The sequence below is a fragment of the Populus trichocarpa genome, chromosome 19 (genome assembly GCF_000002775.5).
Source record: "Populus trichocarpa isolate Nisqually-1 chromosome 19, P.trichocarpa_v4.1, whole genome shotgun sequence".
Taxonomy (NCBI): Eukaryota; Viridiplantae; Streptophyta; class Magnoliopsida; order Malpighiales; family Salicaceae; genus Populus; species Populus trichocarpa.
In genome coordinates, this window is record NC_037303.2 from 10,434,015 (window position 1) to 10,455,921 (window position 21,907).

A 21,907-nucleotide genomic window follows, 5' to 3' on the forward strand; every position below is an offset into this window, starting at 1 on the left:
TTATTTTATATACTATTAATGTTATTTTTTATCATATTGAACTTATTAAATCCATACTTGAATCTTAATTTTTATTTTTATTCAAGAAAAACATTACGTGGCTGAATATTTTTATTACATTAGAAAAAATTTAAACAAGGCCGCGTGAGTGTCACCTATCCAGCAATAACTATTATCCTTCCCGAGTGAGAGTGGTTGTGGTGCGCGTTGATTGCGCAGAAATCTAAACCCAACCATAAATAATGCTTGCAGGGTACCAACGCGTATTGGCAATGCGTGAATGCCACTCTCTCTCTCTCTCTCTCTCGCTCTCTCTCTATTATTAATCAATGATCATGAGATTTGAGGTTGTTTAAAGTTGTGTATTATTTATTTAATTAAAGTTTTCAGATCGATGCTTTCCCTTTTCTTTGAGTTCATAAATCACCAACCATTGCTGCCTCCAAATTTGCTATCACCCTTTTAAGATTTCAAACTCATAAGCATTTATTTATTAAGAAAGGGTATTCGAAAGTATGGTAATTTTTATTTTTTTAACATATTTTTTATTTTAAAATATATTAAAATAATATTTTTTATTTTTTAAAAAATTATTTTTAATATCAGTACATCAAAATAATCTGAAATTACTAGAATATATTAATTTGAAGTAAAAAAAATAAAAAAAAAATTTAATTTTTTAGAGACGTTTTTAAAATACAAAAACAACCAAACTCTACATGTTTTAAGGCAAATTAACACTCTCTTTGGTGAATTAACAATATTTTTTTACATGTTTTAAGGCAAATTAACACTCTCTTTGGTGAATTAACAATATTTTTTTACATGTTTTAAGGCAAATTAACACTCTCTTTTGTGAATTAACAATATTTTTCCGAGTTTCAGAGCCTATTTAAAATTTATATTAACGGTTATTTTCTAAGATACTTTTCGTTAAATACATTAAAATAATATTTTTTTATTCTTAACATCAGTATATCATAACAATAAAAAAACACAATTTTTTTTTTAAAAAAAAATATTTTAAAAACACAAAAACAAACTTCCTAATCAACATAACCAACTTACCCAGCAATCTCTTATTACCTTCGAATATTTCTATATACTTACTTGCTAGTAACTAGCTTGCTCCACCATGTCAGAAAACTAAACTAGGTTTCACGTCAAAAGCACAAGAGAAGAGAAGAGAAGAGGATGATAATACAAGAGGTTGGCGAATCGTAAAGCATTGAATCTACTTGATGGCTATGCTTTCCTTCCAATCCATGTGAAAATGCAATAACTAGTTTTGCCTTCATTCCCCACCTAACCTAAAACTAACAGAGAGGATGCCATCAACATATTGCTCCACCGTCCCAGCATCTTTCCTCCTCTGCAACCTCCACTCTGGTTTTACATGGAATGATGGTGGCTCAGTGGACTGTGGAGGGGACCCAAGAAATCATTTGATTCTGATGTAACTAACCCCCCCATGTGGCACTGTGGTAAAAGCACACCAAGACTCTTACAACATGTGATGCAAAGCCCTCCATGTTTTTAGTGCTGAGAGACAAGAATTTCATGCGTTCTCACCGACAATGACCCACCCGTTGATACTTGTTCAACACTCCCCAGCATCCACGGCACCAGAGATCTACCAAATCACCAACGTGATATTTGAAAACAAAAACTACTTGAGCAAAGTGGAAGAAAACGAATGCCTTTAGAGAAAAACAAAGGGCAATGGAGCGCCGGATACTTTCGAAAACGCAGTAAAATAAACTATTGTTTTTTAAAATATTTTTATTTAAAAATATATTAAAATAATATTTTTTTAAAATTTATTTTTGACACCTATAGAACAATCTGAAAACAAATAAAAAATTAAACAAGAAGAAAAATAAAATAAAATTTAAAATTTTTTAAAAACACTTTCAAAACAAAAACAAGGACTCTTCAAAGGCCAAAATGCAATATAACATGGTACAGGAGTGGTCAACGGTACAGTTTCAAGGAACTCTCACATCCAGGAAGCATGCTCATTCAACCATCTGATTAAACAATTATGAACCTTAAGCAAACAAGGATTAACCAAAACATCAGTTAGACCACACATGAACTAGACCATGCCTATTGCCTGTATAGATCTCATTGCGCTCTTCATCATAGAAGAGAGCAGTTATGTCTTCCAAAGCTTCTGCAGCTGTGCTTCTAATCCTTGAGGCATGCCTATGCTTCTTTGAATTCTGACCGCATTCATTCTCATTTGGGAAGCTGTTGCTTGCCTTTATTTTAGCAAGACATTTCCCAGTCAAGATATTACTGATATTGATGGATCCTGCTGCATATGGATGCAAATATTGTTAGAGCTACGTTCATTTTTCTGTATTCTAACAACTCTGTGCCAAAAGGCAGGTTATAATAAACTTGGAAAAACTGTGGAAATTTTGAAAAACTAACCATTGCCTTCAGACAAGGGATCATCAGAATCAGCCTTGCAGTAAGAAATAATGAGATCCTGATCACTTGTGATGTAAATATTATTAGTGTTGCAATCAGGATGCCACAAAAGGTGATCCTCAAAGGAAGTTACAAGCTCTCCCCGGAAGTTCCAAACAGCCACAGTTCGATTTCTAAAAGTCAGGAATAGCTGGTTTTCATATAGAAATATAAATGCAGATGGTGTCATAAACTCGGTTCTACTAACTTCTGTTAGGTCAAAGTTGCGCACCTACAGAGAGTAGCGGTCAGATTTTGTGCATGGATGAAGAGATACAATTGGAAGATAACATCAATGATCCTTACATCAAGAATCTGGAGATTCTCATTTTCTTGCTTGACAAGAAGCTTCTCATTGAATTGTTCAATGAAATCCACCTTCTTATTCCGATGAAGGAGATGATTAAAAGATTTGAGAACAGTGCCATCCTCTATTGAAAGAATCTCAAGAGGAACACAGCCACTACTTTTAGTTAAAATCAACAACATGATCCCTGGACTGAAGAGAAAAAAACAAAAGCAAACAGGAGAAAGTCTAAGCTTGTGTGAAGCAATGGAACAGAACACTGAAATTAAACTTGTGCACTTGCATTATTAAATCTGATGAATAATCTCAAAGAAACAACACAAGACATTCAGAATCATGAAATGCATGCAGCAGTCCCTGAATTACAATCCAAGTGTACGACCTATTAATCTCAAAGAAACTATAAGCTCATGCATGCAGCAATTCCAGCCCCTCTGGAATAGTGCACGAGTTTGCGCTCATGTGTACCTGCATGCACATCTCTCGTGCATTTGCATTATTAAGCTAAGCTCGTGTGAAGCAATGGAAACAGAACACTGAAATTAAACTTGTGCACTTGCATTATTAAATCTGATGAATAATCTCAAAGAAACAACACAAGACATTCAGAATCATGAAATGCATGCAGCAGTCCCTGAATTACAATCCAAGTGTACGACCTATTAATCTCAAAAGAACTATAAGCTCATGCATGCAGCAATTCCAGCCCCTCTGGAATAGTGCACGAGTTTGCGCTCATGTGTACCTGCATGCACATCTCTCGTGCATTTGAGAACATGCTGCTGAGCAGATCAAAAGTTGCAAGAATGTAAAGGAACGTACCTGATCTTAATCTCTTGAACATTTTTGTCTGCTATCGAGTATAACATTGTGTAATTCTTTAGGTCAAACACCTTGTATATACTGATAGATGGAAAGAGAGAGAAAATAAGAGGTCAAATTGAGAAAAGAAAAAGCTACTTGGGTAATAATTAATAATTTCAATTGAATATAGCCATCGATGTACTTACCTATCCTGTGCAGAATATGTGAGTACTTTGCCATTTACATCATCAAACTCTACAAAACCAGGCCATTTCAGTGACTCAGATTCAAAAAGAGCAAAGCCAGCATCTGGTTGACCCCTTCTTATATATCTGGAACAGAAAGCACTGTTAGTAATAAAAGTGTAGGGCTAAACAAATTGAAACCACTAAATCTAGATGCTCTTATTTCCTCTTGGTCTTTCCTACATAATTTTGAAAGGTGGGAGATGTGAGTGGAAGGGGGATGAGAGGCAGAGGCATGTGTAAAAAGATTCACATACTCAATCCTTGTGCTTCTGCATTTCAAGGAACTGAAATTGTCTGAGGCATAAACTGAAACTGTAATGAGTGAATCATTGTTTTTATTATAAAACAAGCTTCGTATAACTTCATCAGGAGTGACATTCAAAAAGCATATCCTTTGGTTGGTCTCTGCCAAAAACAATAGGAATACATTACAACCCTTCCATTCCACTTTTTGATGCAAAGAGAATCAAAGATTAGAGCTGACAGTGGAAAGACAATCAATACCTCGGCTAAATGCTGCACAGACACCAGACTGTGCAAGAGCAAATACTATGTCACGAGCTGCTACAATCTCAATGATCTTTGACCTCTTTCTTAAAAAAGGCAGTACCATGGTACAGTGACCTTTTGGATCATAAGTATCATATTCCTCCTATTCATAAATTCACAGATTACATCTCACAACAGAAAGTGGGAACATCAACAATATGATGCAGAATGAAGTGTATACAACTGTTGAGGAGACATGTATACAGGAGAAATATTAATTGCTGAACAGTAGAGCCTGCTTGTAGTGCAATGCTAGCATTAAATTCCATGAGCAGTGATTGAACTGAACGTTCTAAGTGCATCCAACAGGCATCACTATGATTTTCATACAGCATGGTTATATAGAAATGCAGTATTGATAGTGACATGCCATATTAAAGATATGTTTTCTTATTAGCAGGACTAAGAGTACTTATATATTCTTGAAAAGCAGTTACAAACAGTACAATTTAATGAGAGAAGGCACAACACTTCTACCTATATATTCTTGAAAAACAATAATAGCATATTTGTTTGGTTGCTGGTTGAATTATTACATTCAGTTATTCTGTTCACCATGAAATAGCTCAGTGTGAAGAAGGCACAAGCAAGCAACTTCTAAACAGGCAAGCAGAGTTACTTCATCACAAGCCCTCAAGGGTGTTGCAAAGGTTTGAGCTGGAAAATTCTAATTTAGAAGTTCTAGTTTCAAACATCACCGGGAAGATGGTGCAAGTAAGAATATTTCCAAGTAGGCAGGTAAAATTTCTTCATCACTAGTCCTCAAGCACGTCTGCAAAGGTTTGAACCGGAAAGTTCTAATTTAGAAATTCTTGTTTCAGCCGTACTGAGATGGTAGGGGATTTATGGAAGAAGGGAGGGGTCAATGGGTTCCTCTACCTTTCTGTTAGGATTGATGATTGATGCCTAGACACCAAACACAACATTTTATCATGGTTCGGTAATTTCCCTACGTCCATGTAACAACCAATTTCATTATATAAAGAGAAAACTACAATCTACAACAATGGAGGAGGAACACCTCACTCAACTCCCACTCTCTGTGGTTGCCTCACATTTCTCTCTATCCCTCTGTGCTTACTACTGCAAGTTGCTGAATGGCTCTCATGCAGCTGCATCTTGCTGCACTTGCTTCTTCAAATGACTTATACAACCTTTATTTATATTGAAAATGGGGGAACAAACATCCTCATTTCCATCCCAATATTTCTTCACCCAACTTTCCACTACCATCATTGTTGAGTTAGTGTGGTGGTTGAGTGTGGGCCTTTGTATCCACTTCTCAACAATCTTCCAATTGGAGACAAAAGGCACCAGACCTATCTTCTAACCTCGAAGATCTATAGAAGGTTTAAACAACTTCAATTAAGCAAGTACATCAAGATGTAGTGGAAAGTTAGGTTAAGGAATATCGGGATGGAAATGAGGATGGTTGTCCCCCCCCCCCCCAATTTACACTATAAATTGAAGTTGTATGAGAACCATTTGAAGAAGCAAGTGCAGCAAGATGTAGTTGCATGAGAGCCATGCAGTAGAGGGATAGAAAGAAATGTGAAGCAACTATAGAGAGTGGGAGTTGAGTGAGGTGTTCCTCCTCCTCCATTGTTGTTTTCTCTCTATATAATGAAATTGGTTGCTCGGTGGTTGTAGACAAATTGTCGAACCACTTTCAAATGTTATGTTCTGTGTCTAGACATCAATCACTAATCCTAACACTTTCTTCCTAAATACCTCCAAATTTCGATTCCACCTAAATGAAACGCTCTTTATCAAATTTTTGGCTCCTTATGAATTCTATCTTCAAATGAAAATTTGGAACTCCTAATATTGTCAATTGCTAGGGCATTTATGACAAGTGACAGGCAAAGAGATTTGCGCGACCATGGTGATGCTTAGATCAAATTTTAACCTACCTTCATCAAAGGAACAACTATCAGAACTGAAAAAACCTAAATTCTGCAGATACCATCACATGCATCACTCACAATTGCCATTCATACAGCTTTTGTCAACATCAATCAAACATTTTCTAGACTAGTGTGTCCTCACTGCAACAATTTGGCAAGACCAACTTTGCTAGCTACAACTACAAGTGCTGCCACTATAACTTCTCAGTGCTCATAGCGTCATTGGTATATAAGTAGCAAAAAAAATGCATCAAAGGAAGCTAGCACCCATAAAAAGATGCTAAGAAATATGAATAAAAGAATTATAGCTCTGACGTAATACAAAGCACAAATTAAAGAATAAATAACTATCCTGATTTAACCTCCATTCTAACTATGATGGGCAAACTTAAAATAAAACAAATTTCATCATCAACACGATTAAGACAGATGCAGAAGAAACAATAGACACGCTCAGTAGAAACCCTTAAACAACAAACAGGAAAATCAATAATCAAAACCTTAAATTCCCACAAGAATAATAAAAAAAAAAAGACAAATTCCGAGGAAACCAAAGCCAAAAGGGTACCTGTAACCGGATGTTTCTAAAACGTTCTTGGGCATCAGTCATAGTAAAAGAACGGTCACGCTTAGAACAAATTTCCCTTCTTTGAAGCTTCTTGACACTGTTTACAAACCCATCTCCGCCACCAAAACTCCTTCCCCGTTTCTTCGCCACAACTCTTTTCCCATTACACGGCCTCGGACTAACCGTTATCCTCCTCCCTCCTCCACCATCCATTTCTCCCCAGCTTCCTCTCTCTCTCCCTCAGAGAAACAAAAAAACTTGAATAGTTCTGCTAAAGAAATTCAATTTTAACACAAACCCATCTTCTCTTTTCCTCTCTTAAACTTAATAATCGCAAAAAAAAACAAAAAACAAAAACTCACGTTCTATACAAGAAAAAGGAACGATTCTCAGGCTGTTTTGCTTGGAATGCTACCATACAAAACGGAAGCAAATGCAGTTGCTAAATATATATATATATAAAAAAATATGAAGATTTGTTTTGGGTCAGGGAGGAAACAAGATTGGAGAAGCTACCTAGGATTTTAGTGAGTTTCCCAGTTTAGGTCTGATTTCGATCTGTTTCGAAATATCACAAACTTTGAATTTCTTTCAAAATTTGGTCAGTGAAATCTTTGCTCCCCAACTGGGGCCTGGACATCTTATTTTAGGCCTTTGTGGTGCTTCTTAACTTGGGAGCTGGACTTATACAATTGGGCTTACAACCCATTTCATTTCCATAAGAACACAATTGTATCGTTAAACATGAGGAATTTCAACAAGATTTTCTAACAAAGCTATATGAATTTTATTAATATGCTAGCATTTTGAGAAAAGTGTTATATGTTCTAGTGTATGTCTCCACTAATAGGAGTTTTGGACAAAAGATTGGATTAATTTCTTCTAATTTTCACTTTATGATCCTAATTACAATAGAGTAACATATTAGAATTTGTCGAAACAACAATTAAGTATCATACAAAGATAATATATTTTAAAATATTAAAAGTAATTAAAATATTAAAAATAAAATAAAAACATTAACTATTAAAAAACTAAAATTAATATAACTAATATTTAATATTTTTTAATCCAGATTCTCAAGAAAAAAACTAATGTTAATATCTCTATAACAAACCCAAGTTTTAGAACTCCTCTGAAAAAACACTAATCACTCATAAAAATAGAGAAAATATTGATAAAAAATGGTAAAAAAATAGAAAGAAAAAAAAGGCTAACTCTCCTAAACCCCTTATGCTCTTTCTTCCTACAATTTCATGGCACTTGACTTGGGATTCAATAATAATAATAATAAATAAATAAATAAATAAAACACTCCAGCACATAATTCTATACGAGATGACATGCTCGCGCGCTGCCGCGAGCTTATAAAACAAACGCACTTGATAGTATTATAATTGTGAACCAGCGCTATATAAGTAATAGAAACTAAAGGTATGATGGAGCAAATATTTCATGGCGGAAAAAAAGGTTATGTTGGTGATCAAAAACTTAAAAATTGTAACAATCATAGTGTTTTGTGAGGAAAGATACAGTGGTTTCGCCACATCATTTAGCTTTTCTGTTAATAAAAAGAAAAAAAATTACAAAGCTAAATTCTCTACCAACTTAATATTAAAAAAAAAACCAACAAAGATAATTTTGGAAGGAAACAAAAACCCATGAGAAAAAACATTGTAACAATTGACAATATTTTATGAGGGAAACTACAGTGCTTTCCCCAATAAAATAAAATAAAAACCCATTTAAAGAAATACTGTAGCAATCCATAGTATTTTGTGAGAAAAACTACAACGCTTTTCTCATATGATTTAGCTTTATTGTAATTATAATTCTTAACCAACTCAATATTAAAAAAAAAATCGACAAAGATAATTTTGAAAAAATCATAAAAAAATCATATGAGAAAACACTGCAACAATTCACAGTGTTTTAAAGAAAAAAAATTACAAAGCTAAATTCTTAATCAGCTAAATATTAAAAAAAAATCGACAGACAATTTTAGAAAAAAAAATAACAAAAAAAATGGGGGGGGGGAATCATGTTGGAAACACTGTAGCAATTCATAGTGTTTTGTGATGAAAGCTATAATGCTTCCCCACATGATTTAGCCTTATTTGTAATTGTAATTCTCAAACAGCTCAATATTAAAAAATAAAATTGACAAAGATAATTTTGAAAAAAATTATAAGAAAAAAAAAACCATGTAGAGAGCCACTGTAGCAATCCACGATGTTTTGTAAGGAAAGCTACAGTGCTTTCCCCACATGATTAAGCTTTATTACAAAGTTAAATTCTAACCAACTCAATATTAAAAAAATAAAATCGATGAAAATAATTTTGAAAAAAAATATTACAAAAAATAAAAACACAAAAGAAACTGGAAAAAAACCATGTAAGGAAAAACTGTATCAATCCATAGTGTTTTGTGAGGAAAAACTTGTATTTACTTGTAATTGCAATTCTTAACCAGCTTAATATTTAAAAAATAAAATTGACAAAGATAACTTTAGAAAAAAAACATAAAAAAACAGAAAAAAAACCATGTGGGAAAAAACAATGTAGCAATCCACAGTAATTTGCGAGGAAAGTTACAGTGATTTCCTCACATATTGTAACTGTAATTTTTAACCAGCTAAATATTTAAAAAAAAAGATAATTTAGGAGAAAATCATAAAAAAAACAAAAAAAAAAACCATGCGGAGAAACACTATAGCAATCAACAATGTTTTAAAGAAAAAATATTACCAAACTAAATTCTCAATCAGCTCAATATTAAAAAAAAAACGACAAATATAATTTTGAAAATAAAAAACATAAAATAGAAAAACTATGTGGGAAAAAACCGCAGGAATCCACAGTATTTTAAAGGGAAAAAATTACAAAGCGAAATTTTTAATCAGCTCAATATTTAAAAAGCAAAATCAACAAAAATAATTTTAAAAAAAATAAATGAAAAAAAACAAAGGAAAGTTAAAAAAAAAGTATTTTTGGAAAAAAAAAAGAAAAAAAAAGAAAAAAGGGGAAAGTAGGAAAAAAATGAAAAAATGCAAAAAACAAAAATGCACTGTGGATTACTGTTGTAATCCACAGTGCTTTGTGTGTGGGGGGAATAGTGATTCCCAAGAGTCTTGGGTTTAACTGCAACGTCTGACATAAGAGTAATATTTATAATATTAATAATAACATTAAACTTACATGATCCAAGTTTAAGTGGGTTTGGCTGCAATACCAGACCCAATAGCATTGGATGTGAGTTTGGCTGCAATATCAGACCCAATAGCATTGGATGTAGGTCTAGCTGCAAGGTCGTGTCATAAAAGTGTGATAATTAAATAGATTAATTAAAAAGAAAAAAAACAAAGAAAAAAACCAATAAAAAGAAAAAAAACTAATGAGAAAAAAAAAATCTGAATCAATTGGGTTAACTTGCCAAATAAGGTTAACCCGTCAAACCTGTGATTCGTGTCATGGAAGTGTGATAACTAAATAGGAAAAAGATTTAATATTAATGAACTAATTTTTTTTAAAAAAAGATTAATTAAAAAGGAAAAAGCAAAGAGAAAAATACCTACAAGAAGGAAAAAACTAATGAAGAAAAGGAAAAAAAATCTGAATCAACTGGGTTAAACCATCAAACCTGGGATCCGTGTCATGAAAGCCTGATAATTAAACAGAAAAAATTTAATATTAAGAAACTATAGAAAAAAAAAATAAACTAAAGACATAAGCTTTTTCACTGTGGATTGCACCGTGTTGTTCAAAGTAAAAGGCTTAAAAAGAAAAAGAAAAAGGAAAAGGAAAAAAAAAACAAAGGCATACGCCACGGGTTAATTTTTTTTTCTTGCATAAAAAATATCAAAAAATGCTAAGATCTAAGAGTGTTAGGTCTTTTTGTAAAGATATACCCAAAAGCCTTGGGTCTAGCTGCAATGCTTGATCCAAGAATACTATTTATAATATTAATAATAACATTAAACTTACATGACTTAAGTTTAAGTGAGTCTGGCTGCAACACCGGACCCTAGAGCATTGGATGTGAGTCTGGCTATAAGGTCGTGTCATAAAAGTGTGATAATTAAATAGATTAATTAAAAAGAAAAAAACCAACATGAAAAAAAAATCTGAATTAATTGGGTTAACCCTTCAAATCAGGTTAACCCGTAAAACTTGAGATTCACGTCATGAAAGTTTGATAACTAAATAGAAAAAAAAATTGACGGGTTTACCCAGAATTAACCGGGTTAACCCATCAAACCAAGTTAACTCGTCAAGCCCATGATACGTGTCATGAAAGTCTGATAATTAAATAGAAAGAAATTTAACATTAACAAACTAAACTAAACGAAAACAATTAATTAAAAAGAAAAAAAATCCGGGTTAACTCGTCAAACAAGGTTAACCCATCAAACCCGGGATCCGTATCATGAAAATCTGATAACTAAATAAAAAAATTTAATGTTAACAAACTAAATCAAACAAAAAAAATTCATTAAAAAAAACAGTTCTATAATATAATATAATAATTATAATTATAATAATATAATATATTAATAAGCGAAAGGTCATGGGGAAGGTACAGAAGTTTTCCCATGACTTTTAGAGTATTACTTAATAATAAAAAAACACGAAGTCAAGCATTTTCTGTCACTTTAATGTTTCTTTATTTGTCCAGCATCACTTCAATAAATAATCATACTAGTTAGAGAGAGGGAGGGGGAACCATGCTTATCTAAAATAAACGCAGGAGAGGGAGAGAGGAATCCATTAAAGTGTTTTGAAATCTGGTTGCGATTATTTTTAAAATATTTTTAATATTGAAATGCAGTAAAATGATATATTTTTTTATTTTTAAAAATTATTTTTGAGATTAGCGCATCAAAACGATTCAAATCATATAAAAAAATTAATTTTTAGCAAAACAAAATTTTAATTTTTGTGGACCGCGTTCCCAAACGGTGTCTCCTCAACTAATTGAATAAATAAAACAACTATTTTTAATGATCTACCGTAAGAGAAATAATAATAATAAAAAAAGTAGTTTGAAAACATGCAAAAGATCTTATTTTTTAAAACATGTTAAAGATAATTGTTTTATAATTTATTTTATCTATATGTACCGAGTTATGCAACATGCAAATTAATCCCTTTATCTATGGATTTCAAGTCATAATTGCTTGGATTTATCATTTCATAATTATTCTTATCACCAAATTATTAGGGTTTTTGATATGAATTCTACCTTTTTTTTAGTAGTATGAAGTAGAAGGTATGGCTTTGCCCATAGTTTTGAAATTCGGTCCGGCCCGTCGGGCCGATCCGGGGCTGGAATCGGGTCTGGTTGATGAAAAAATAGAAAAAGCCATGACCCAGTGTAACCCAGCCGACCTGGCGGGTTGACCCGACAAAACCCGGTTGCAACCCGTTGACTTTTGTTTTTATTTTTACTAAAACGACGCTATTTTGAATTTTTTTAAAATAGTGATTGACCCGGCCGACCCGGTCAAAACCCGGAATTACAACTCATTCAATAAATATGTGGTCTACTTTTCCTTCAAATATAAAAGGAATTACAACTCAGCGTGTTTATCCTTTTAAAAGGTTAACTTTATATGATACTGATAATATTGTTTATTATCTATTAGTTCTTATGCTTTGAAAAACTTTGTTCTTGATCAATTAGGTCAAACTTTTTTGCGAGCTCTGGGTCAAGCAATCATTAACAGAGTTTGTCACTATAATGACATTATAAGAGAGATCTTATCGATCTGAATCTTCATGTGAGTAAACTTCAAATGACCTATTTCTAGATCCTTTTGTATACGGTTCTTGAAAATAATAATTTTTTATAATACCATCAATCAATTCTTATCTCTTATCTCTTTATTATGTTCCAGTTGGTTTTTTTTCTTCATTTATTCAAATCTTGAATCCAAGATGAAATTTGTTTCAATAACATAACTCTTTTTTTATTATTTGTTGTTGTTGTTATTTTAATCACCCAATTTTTATACCTAATAAAATAAAATATTGGATAAAAAAAAAAGATGCATGCTTAACCTGAAAAGTCAAGGTGTGGATGATGGGTCGTAGACCAAGCCTGCCACTTTATAGTAAAAACCTAAATTGAAAAACTTAAAAATCGATATGGGAACACTATATAAATATGCAACCCACACACTAAGCTGACACACATGAACTAAATTGACACATATAGAGCACAACAACCTTAGCCTAAAAAAAGTAAAAAAAAACTATAAATTAAGAAGAACAAAGGCAGAGACTAAATGGTTATGTGTCTTGACTGAAAAGATAGTATAATAGAAAAATAAGAAAATTAGGGGAATCGTGATTTGTAGGTTTAAATTGTGTAATATTATGTGATGATGATGATTTGTATGGTTAGGTTGATTTTGGTATATGAAATAGGATTGTAATAAGTGAAATTAATGAAAGAAAAAAAATGAGAAATTACGAGATGAAAATGATGAATAAACAAAGTATGATACATAAACATGGAAAACAATAATTAAAATTAAGTATGTTAGGTGAATGTGAAAATGATATCAAATGAAATATGCATTTTGATGGGGGCAATGATGCATTATGAAAATCAGAGTGCGAAAATGGTATAGAATGAAACATGTCTTTGGGACGGGAAAATGATATCTTATGAAATATTTCATTTGAAATTTAATACCTTTAAGAGGCAACCAAACCCTAGGTGGCCATAAAAAAAAAAGTGAGAAACCCTTTAGTTTTTCTAAACATGTTATTGCCTTGCATATTACATATTTTGCTTTGACATTATGAATAATGATGCATGATAGGTTCAAAAGTCATAAACTCATGATAAAACATTATATGCTAGTCCAAAAAACTACGTCAGACAAGATCAATACTTATCAATTCGAGCAGTTTATGTTTGAAATAATGAAATGCCTTCTTTAATTCCTAGTAAAAAATACACATAACCCTTATTGTTTCACTTTGAGCCTAAAAAAATTCTTTGCAACAAACCTAAACTAGGATCACCCCATATTAGAAGGCGAATAAAAGTCATAAAAAGATTAATAAAGCACTAAGTAAATTCAAGAGTGACATCAGTTCATCCATAACATATGTAGTAAAATTCAAAAGCGACATTAGTTCATCCATAACATATCTAGCAAAGCTTGACTTAGCATCATAAAGCAAAATGCTAAAAGGCACATCAAAATAAAAAAAATATAAAAAAATATGAAAGTGAAAAAATTAAAAAAATGAAAACAAAAATGTTACGGAAAAGCTCAAGTAGAAAATGTGTCCAATTAGCTTATGGTCAAGGATGAGAATTTTTTTTTGAAAAAAATGGCAATGAAAGATGGGCATCAAGGATCATGCATAAAAAATTATTAAGTCTCAAAGGACTCTTGAGGAATATGAGCCAAATCTTACCATCAGAAGGCTTTTGCGATCTAGAGTCTTAGAAGACTCTGGTAATTTTTTTTATTTTTATATCTCAAAAGACTCTTGCAATTCTTTCTTGCCTTTTGAGTATAAGGGGAATCTACTTTTAAGTCTCTAAGGATTGTTGCAAATTTGTCTTTATTCTTAGAGTCATAGGGGCTATTTGTTTTTGCGGTTGAAACCCCGTTTCATGATTTCTTCAAAAACAAATTTGCTTGAAATTATTTTTTTTTGTTTTTTTTTTATTGTTTTGATGTGCTAAAATCAATAATAATAATAAAACATTATTTTCATGCATTTTATAGCAAAAAACACTTTGAAAAGCAATTATTACCACACTTCCAAACACTACCTTGGATGACTATTACAAATTTTTCTTTATTTTTGAGTCTCAAATGACTAGCATAAATGTTTTCGTCGTTATTCAGTCTTAGAGAACTTTTTCAAGGTTTTGTTTACTTTTAAGTCTCAAATGATTCTTACAATCTTAAGTCCAAAGCATTGCTCCTGCAAATTTGAATTCCTAATGATTCTTTTAAATTTCAATTTTTGAAGTTGATCAGCTCTTAATTTGATCATTTTTGAAAATCTTCTCAGTATGCTATCATTTCTTTACAAGTTTACTAAATATAGCTTATTCCAATGCATTGAGAAATTTGATGTGAAATTTTTTTTATATTGTACCAAAATTTTGATAGAGTTACAGATGGCTTAAGCACTTTATTGATGTGGATTGTTGAAGGGATAGGTATAGGAGATTCAGATTGATTTCCATTGTATGCAAGGTTTTTGACTTATGTACCGTCAATTGCATGCCTATTTCACCTGGGTACCGTCGTGTTGCAAATAGCTAGCCTAGCTAGCAAAATTGGCGTTTACTTCTGTGATATGGCCTTGGAAAGGACTAATTCCAAAACCATGGACATGATCTACCTCTTACGCAAGCCAAAACAAATAATAATAAAAAAATGTTATACTCCTCTAATTTCCTCCACCTTCCAAGCACTTTCAGGAGCAGGAAATGGCGACCCACAACATTGTCACAATCACTTTCCCATCGACAGAAAAGAAAAAAGTTCATCATGGACAAGGCATGCACGAGTTACACAATTCTCTTCTAGTTTTTCAAGCATCTATTCATGAAAGAAATGCATCTATCTACACACATGCACCTTCACTTCCTCTCTGGAAAGCTACATGAAGAGTTTCATCACCTCATATATAGCATCTAAGCACCACAGGTCGGCGTTTCGTTTTTTCCGAGGTCGGTAGCTAGCTAGGTCCCATTTCTATTTTGTTCGTGCAGAATAGTAACACAAGTGGAAGGTGTTGTAGAGAGTACAAACCTTTCCTTTCCTGATGGATTCATACTCTTCAACCACCTCCCCTTACTTTCTAAAGGTTTTTCCCTGGTTATTCTTTATTAATGTAGTTGCTAAAATGTCGATCCTTTCACATTATTACAGTACATATCGCTATCAAAACCACAAGATTTGAAGGCTTCAAATTAGAATGGTTTTAAACTAATGGCCATAGACATTCTACTTGCGCACTCTAGACACGGCTTCCTTCATTAATTATTAATTGTATGCAGACAAAAACGTCGACATAGCCCAGTTCTACTGGGGCATCATGTGGGTTACTGACAGTTTAAGAAGTAGCTCTCCACCTCATTAATAAACATATATGTACATTATAAGACTTAAAACTCAAGGTGTGGTCCTATATTGGTACGTAGCTAGCTAGCATACTTGCTTCAAACTAGCTAGCACCTATATTTTAAAACTTGGCTAGCTAAGCTAAGGCGACTGCTTTTGAAATCTTGCTATATATATATATATATATATATGGTATCGCTTGCGGGGGTCCATTTGATAGAGCACCGCAACAAGTTTCTCTCACTCTCCTGTTTGTTCCTTTACTTGTATATATAATTGCTCGTTCCAGGGTCAGGACCACCCCTATTCAATCCATCCATTATTCATTGCTAATAGGGTGGAGATCGAGAGAGAGAGAGAGAGAGAGAGAGATCACTGTAAAAGGACGACTTTGACTACAATTGTCGGCATTCAATTACCCAAGTTTTGGAAGAATACCATTTTCATTATGTGGAACTGACTTCATCAAAACAAGTATCCACACCACCATCAATTTCAAAGAAGCAAAGATATGAACAACCACTACTAGAATTTAATTTTAGATTTACTGAAAGAATTTTTGTTTGTAGTGATAGAGAGACCGTATACTCGATTTTTATCAGGTCCACATGAAGATCTTGTCTCTAATAAAAAATCCAAATCGAGATTCAGATGAGTCGAAGGATTGTCACCGTATCTCTCTTTCAATCAGGTGCTATATATATCTTGGAAAAAAAATCAGCAAATTCAAAAAAATAATAACTTTAAAAATTGGTTGAAAACAACATACCATAAAATGTTGAACTCGGCTATCCATAAGTTGTTGCACCTCTTTTTGGCGGTCATCAATCTGCAAGTGTGTTTCCATAAAAAGCTCCATCAGGCTTGGTTTGCGTCTAAGAACCATAATCTGCAAGAGAAAATTATTGTTAGTTAAATATATTTATAAAAAAACAAATAAAAAATGGATGTAATTAAAAAAAAATCTTATTATCCGCTTTGCATACAAAACGAACGAAATGAAGCTGTCGGTGCACGTGGTAATGAAATCGTGAACACACTGGTTCCAGTTTTCTGCATTGAAGTGTGATCATGGCATGAAATGATCAGACATCATGTGCATGAATATATCATGCCCACTCGGCCTCCGAGACATACAACAATATGAAATCCTTCCAAACTCCCACCTCCTTCTAGCCTAGAATGGAAGCTCTCTTTCTTTCACATATTTTTTGGCTTTCTTTTGCACCTCGTACAAAATTCATGCAACGTATATGATACAAATGAATTATTTGTTAGTAAATGAATAATAAAATTGAATAAAATGATTAAAAAGTTTTATATGGATTTCAATCTTGCCTAATTGCAGCGTGATTCACCCAAACTTTCCTTATAATAGCATTGTGAGTTCTATCCCATTCAAAATTTTCTTTGCAATTAAAATTTATAAAAGAAAATTTTCATTAATAAGTTAATAAACTAACCGAATTAACATAATAAAAAAAATATTTAAGTTACTACAAACCTTAAACCTTCCGAACCATGTATCAATCATAAGTTTCCATTCAAGATGTTTAAAAACCTAACTCTATTGAAATGATGGAATTTCCATCGATAATTTCATCGCCAATGTTATGGTTATGGTAGCCTCAATGTTTGTAAACCTGAAATTGTATTCGTTAACTGAAATTAATTTTTCAAAAATTATTAACATGTTGTTGTGAAGGGAAAAAAACTTACAATGAAGGTTGTTCTTCCATTAAACCCAGTACTTCCAGGTAAATGGATCCCGCTATGAAAGGACCCCCTCAACATGGTGGCATCGCACTCGACGAGCCCGGGTCAAGCATATCTGCCTGTGTCTGCTCTTAGTTGGCACCGAATGACTTATAGTCGTCAGAAGCACTGCTAGAAGAACTAACAGCGATCATGTCCATACGACATGCTATTGACTTTTCCCTAGACATCTACACAAATTAAAAGATTAAGGTACTATAAATCATTCATATTTAAAAAAAAGATATGGTAGCACCTCTCATATACGGCAGATTACTTAAAATTTTTAAACCTGCAAATACAATATCAATCGAATAATTTCAATTATGTTGATTTAACCAAATTTTCAATTAATTTTGCTATAAAAATTTGCGAAATGATCATAATAGGTAAATATAAACACATTAAAGGATTTGTAGTACAATATTTCACATTAAAAACTACTCATTTATCCTAACTAATATCTTAGCTATTTTTTTTTATTTATGATGGCTACTAATTTTGTTAATTGTTTATTATTTATAAATAATTTTTTATTTTCATGAAAATAAAAATTGTTTGTTAACACCAACAAATCAATTAGCTAACCATATTAACAACAAAAAATTAAAACAATTCCACCAACATTTATACAATCATTAAAGAACATAAAACTTAAAAAAATTCCAAAAATCTATATACAATCATTAGAGAACAGAAAATTAAAAACTTTCCAACAATCTATATACAATCATTAAAGAACATAAAAATTTTAAAAATTCCAAAAATATATATACAATTATTAAATAACAGAAAAATTAAAAAAAATTAAAAATTTCCTATAACATTTATACAATTATTAATAACAGAAAAAATTAAAAAAATAAAAAATTCCCAATAACATTTATACAATTATTAATAATAGAAAAATTTTAAAAATTAAAAATTTTCATCAACATTTATAGAATTATTTATAATAGAAAATTAAAAAAAAAATAAAACATTTCCATTAACATTTACACAATTATTAATAACAGAAAAAATAAAAAATTCTCAATAACATTTATACAATTATTTATAATAGAAACATTAAAAAAAATAAAAATTCCCAATAACATTTATACAATTATTAATAACAGAAAAATAAATATAAAAAAAGAAAATGAATAAAAAAACACAAAAAAAGAAGAAACAAATCTTACTTTAATGTTGAGTTTTCCCGAGCATAAGAAGAGAAATTGTTTTTTGAACAAATCATTAAATAAAAAGAGAAGAAAAGAAGAAGAAGATAGGAAAAGACATAACTATGTGTGGAGGAGAAGAGAAGAGAATGGGTTGAGAAGAGAAGGAGAGAAAGAATAGAAAGAAAAATGAAGATTTGGGAGGAGCAAAGGAAGAGAGAAGAAGAGATGTGCCTGTGTGTTCTGATTTTAGGGATTTTAGTCTTTTAATTTGGGGTTTTTTTTATTAAATATTAATATTTTTAATTTTTCTATCGATGTATCCGTCTATAAAGTCTAATTGAAATTTTCCATTTAATAATTGTTTTTTCCAGAAACACGGCAAGTATTATCGACGTCTTTCCTATTAAAAAATTAAAAATTAATATTTTAAGTTTTATGTTGGTGTATCCATCTCTAAAGTATAATTGAATTTTTAATTTAATAAATTTTTTTCAAAAACCTGTCATGTATCACCAACATCTTTACTGTCAGAAAATTAAAAATTAATATTTTAATTTTTATTTCATTGGTGTTTTCATTTGTAAAGTTTAATTGAAATTTTAAATTTAATAAAAACATTTCTAGAAACCCGTCACGTATCACTGATGCTTTTACCAACGGTAAATTAAATATTAATATTTTTAATTTTTCCTTCGGTGTATCCGTCTGTCAAGTCTAATTGAAAATTTTGATTTAATAAAAAATTATCAGTAACACGCTAAGTATTACCGACATCTTTACTATCAGAAAACTAAAAATTAATATTTTAATTTGTCTGTCGGTGTTTCCATTTGTAAAGTCTAATTGAATTTCTCAATTTAATCCAAAATTTTAAGATACATATCAGCTATCACTGACTACTTTTATGTCCGTTAGTGATTTTGTCTACAAAGAACAACAATAATCAGTGCAAGTGAGAAGTGGACAATACCTTATCTTTTGAAAAAATACCGACATACATTAACTGTTGGTGATCTCGTATACATTGAACATAATAAACAGTGTCAGGAAAAAGAGAATAATTTGTGTAATCCCTAAAAATTGAACACAATGAACAATGCTCTCTTGAATATACCGACTAACATAATTTGTTGGTGTATCTGTTTGTATTTTACATGTCTGTCGGTATTTTCATATGTGTAAAATAGTTTATTTTGTCAGATTATATTTGTATTCCTTATGTATCCATTCTGTAAATACTTGAAATCACACCAACACACACAACACAATAACACTAATTCTATGTATAATAATAAAATCACATAAAATAAATGTTTCATTATGATTTAATAATAAATAAATATCATTGTCATTACATAAAAGTTTATTTCATTAAAAAAAATTACATTATAGTTTATGGCATTACACATTTGTGTTGTGCAAATTAATTAGAATTGTCTTCTTTTTTAATTTTATCATCGTCATATTCATCACAATCTTTTATGTTGATTTCGTCGCGATCATCATCTTTATCGACTTGTGTATGTCCGCTGCTTCTCAAAATATCATTTAACTTCTCAATGTTAACATCAACAAAAGTATTCTCAGTGATGTGAAAATTTAAATTTTCTTCCACATCATTAGACAAAACAATTCAATATGGATCAATTTACTCTTCAAATCGAAAAACATCATCTCTCACTGTTAATTCATTATTGCTATAATGAAGAATCTGGACATGACCTCTAAATTTGGTTTTCACTATGGATAATCAATCAGCTCTTGAACGATCCTTTCTAAAGAAATGAGTGTATGTATAATATAACTTACTCGTATTTCTTGGCGAAAACAAAGACATCGTTGACATTGCAAAGTCTAGCCCTTGTATTAATTTTGACCAAATCATGATAGGGATCTACTATGATTTTTCTATCAGTGGTTTCATACCAATAACATTTGAATAAAAAGACTCTATTTTACTCGGTACGATATTTCAATTCAATAACCACTTCTAACTTATCATATAGTAGCTAACTTCAAATAATTCAAAGTCAGTCGTTTAACACATATTCTATTATTATATATCTTTCTATCATAATCATATTCTTTATAGTATAAAACACATATTCATTAATCAAATACTCATTATAGCACTTCAAAACGCTGACACTTGCATCAATCTTCAACCTGCGCCTTCTAGCGGTGAATTAATCACAACTTTCAAGCTAGCAGATGACTTTTGTTTGGTTGCTAACATGAGCCAAGGGTGGAGGTTGAATTTTGACTAGATTTGTTTTGCTTTTAGGACCATAGATTTTAACTCTAGTTAATATGATGATTGTAGTTATGAGAGCAAATTGAGTAAAAGAAGTCATAACATGTGATAAATAGCAAACCTGTAATATTCTTAATGTTTTTTTTTTACGGTGACTAATGACTATAAACAAAATTATATAAAATAAAAATTAATTACATAAATAATAAAATTTATTAAAAGTTGGTATACAAAATATTCTCACACTCAAACCATACATGTTTTTAATTATTATTTTTAATTTCAAGAGAGAGGTTGCACGCAAGTTGGCCTACATTATAATTAACATCGCAGACCATTTCAAGAAACTCATGTGGGCTATAAATTCCATAAATTGGATTCTCTAAAAAGCCAAGAGGATCCGCTTTACTTTTGAGACTCTAAATCACAACCGGCATGAAGTACAATCAATATAATAAGATGCCATATTGAATATCATGAATTATTCTTTTTTATTTAAAAAAGTATCCTCAACCTAACTTTCCATCGAAGGCTTTATGATTGCATCTAAAGGATAATTTGTGTTTCGCATTCAAAAATATCAAAAATTATTGAAAAACAAAATTACACCAGTTTTGTTATTAGATCAAATATAATTCAAAAATTAAAAGATTTATCCTTAAATATCATTAGGATTTTGTTTTTTTATAACCATAGGTGTCCGAGCTAGTTTATCTGCACCTCGACTAATCCTCCGAGACCTTGAAGTTAACGACCAGGTAAGTCTC

At 31.4% G+C, this 21,907-nt stretch overlaps 1 protein-coding gene across 2 annotated transcripts; it reads right to left on the bottom strand.

Annotated features, from left to right (window-relative positions):
• Positions 1 to 1,911: 1,911 nt before the first annotated feature.
• On the bottom strand, positions 1,912 to 7,480 carry LOC18108371 (uncharacterized). 2 transcript variants are annotated; one of them, XM_024591619.2, is made up of 8 exons: positions 6,862 to 7,480; positions 4,342 to 4,489; positions 4,092 to 4,242; positions 3,796 to 3,921; positions 3,608 to 3,688; positions 2,785 to 2,977; positions 2,440 to 2,710; positions 1,912 to 2,317 (listed from the first exon to the last, which is right to left on the bottom strand). In XM_024591619.2, the coding sequence occupies exons 1-8, from the start codon at positions 7,072 to 7,074 to the stop codon at positions 2,079 to 2,081; spliced, it is 1,422 nt and encodes a 473-aa protein (XP_024447387.2). In that variant the 5' UTR covers positions 7,075 to 7,480; the 3' UTR covers positions 1,912 to 2,078. The 2 variants fall into 2 exon arrangements, with proteins under 2 accessions (XP_024447387.2, XP_006371341.3); XM_006371279.3 differs by having other exon boundaries at positions 1,912 to 2,320; positions 6,862 to 7,477.
• Positions 7,481 to 21,907: the final 14,427 nt, after the last annotated feature.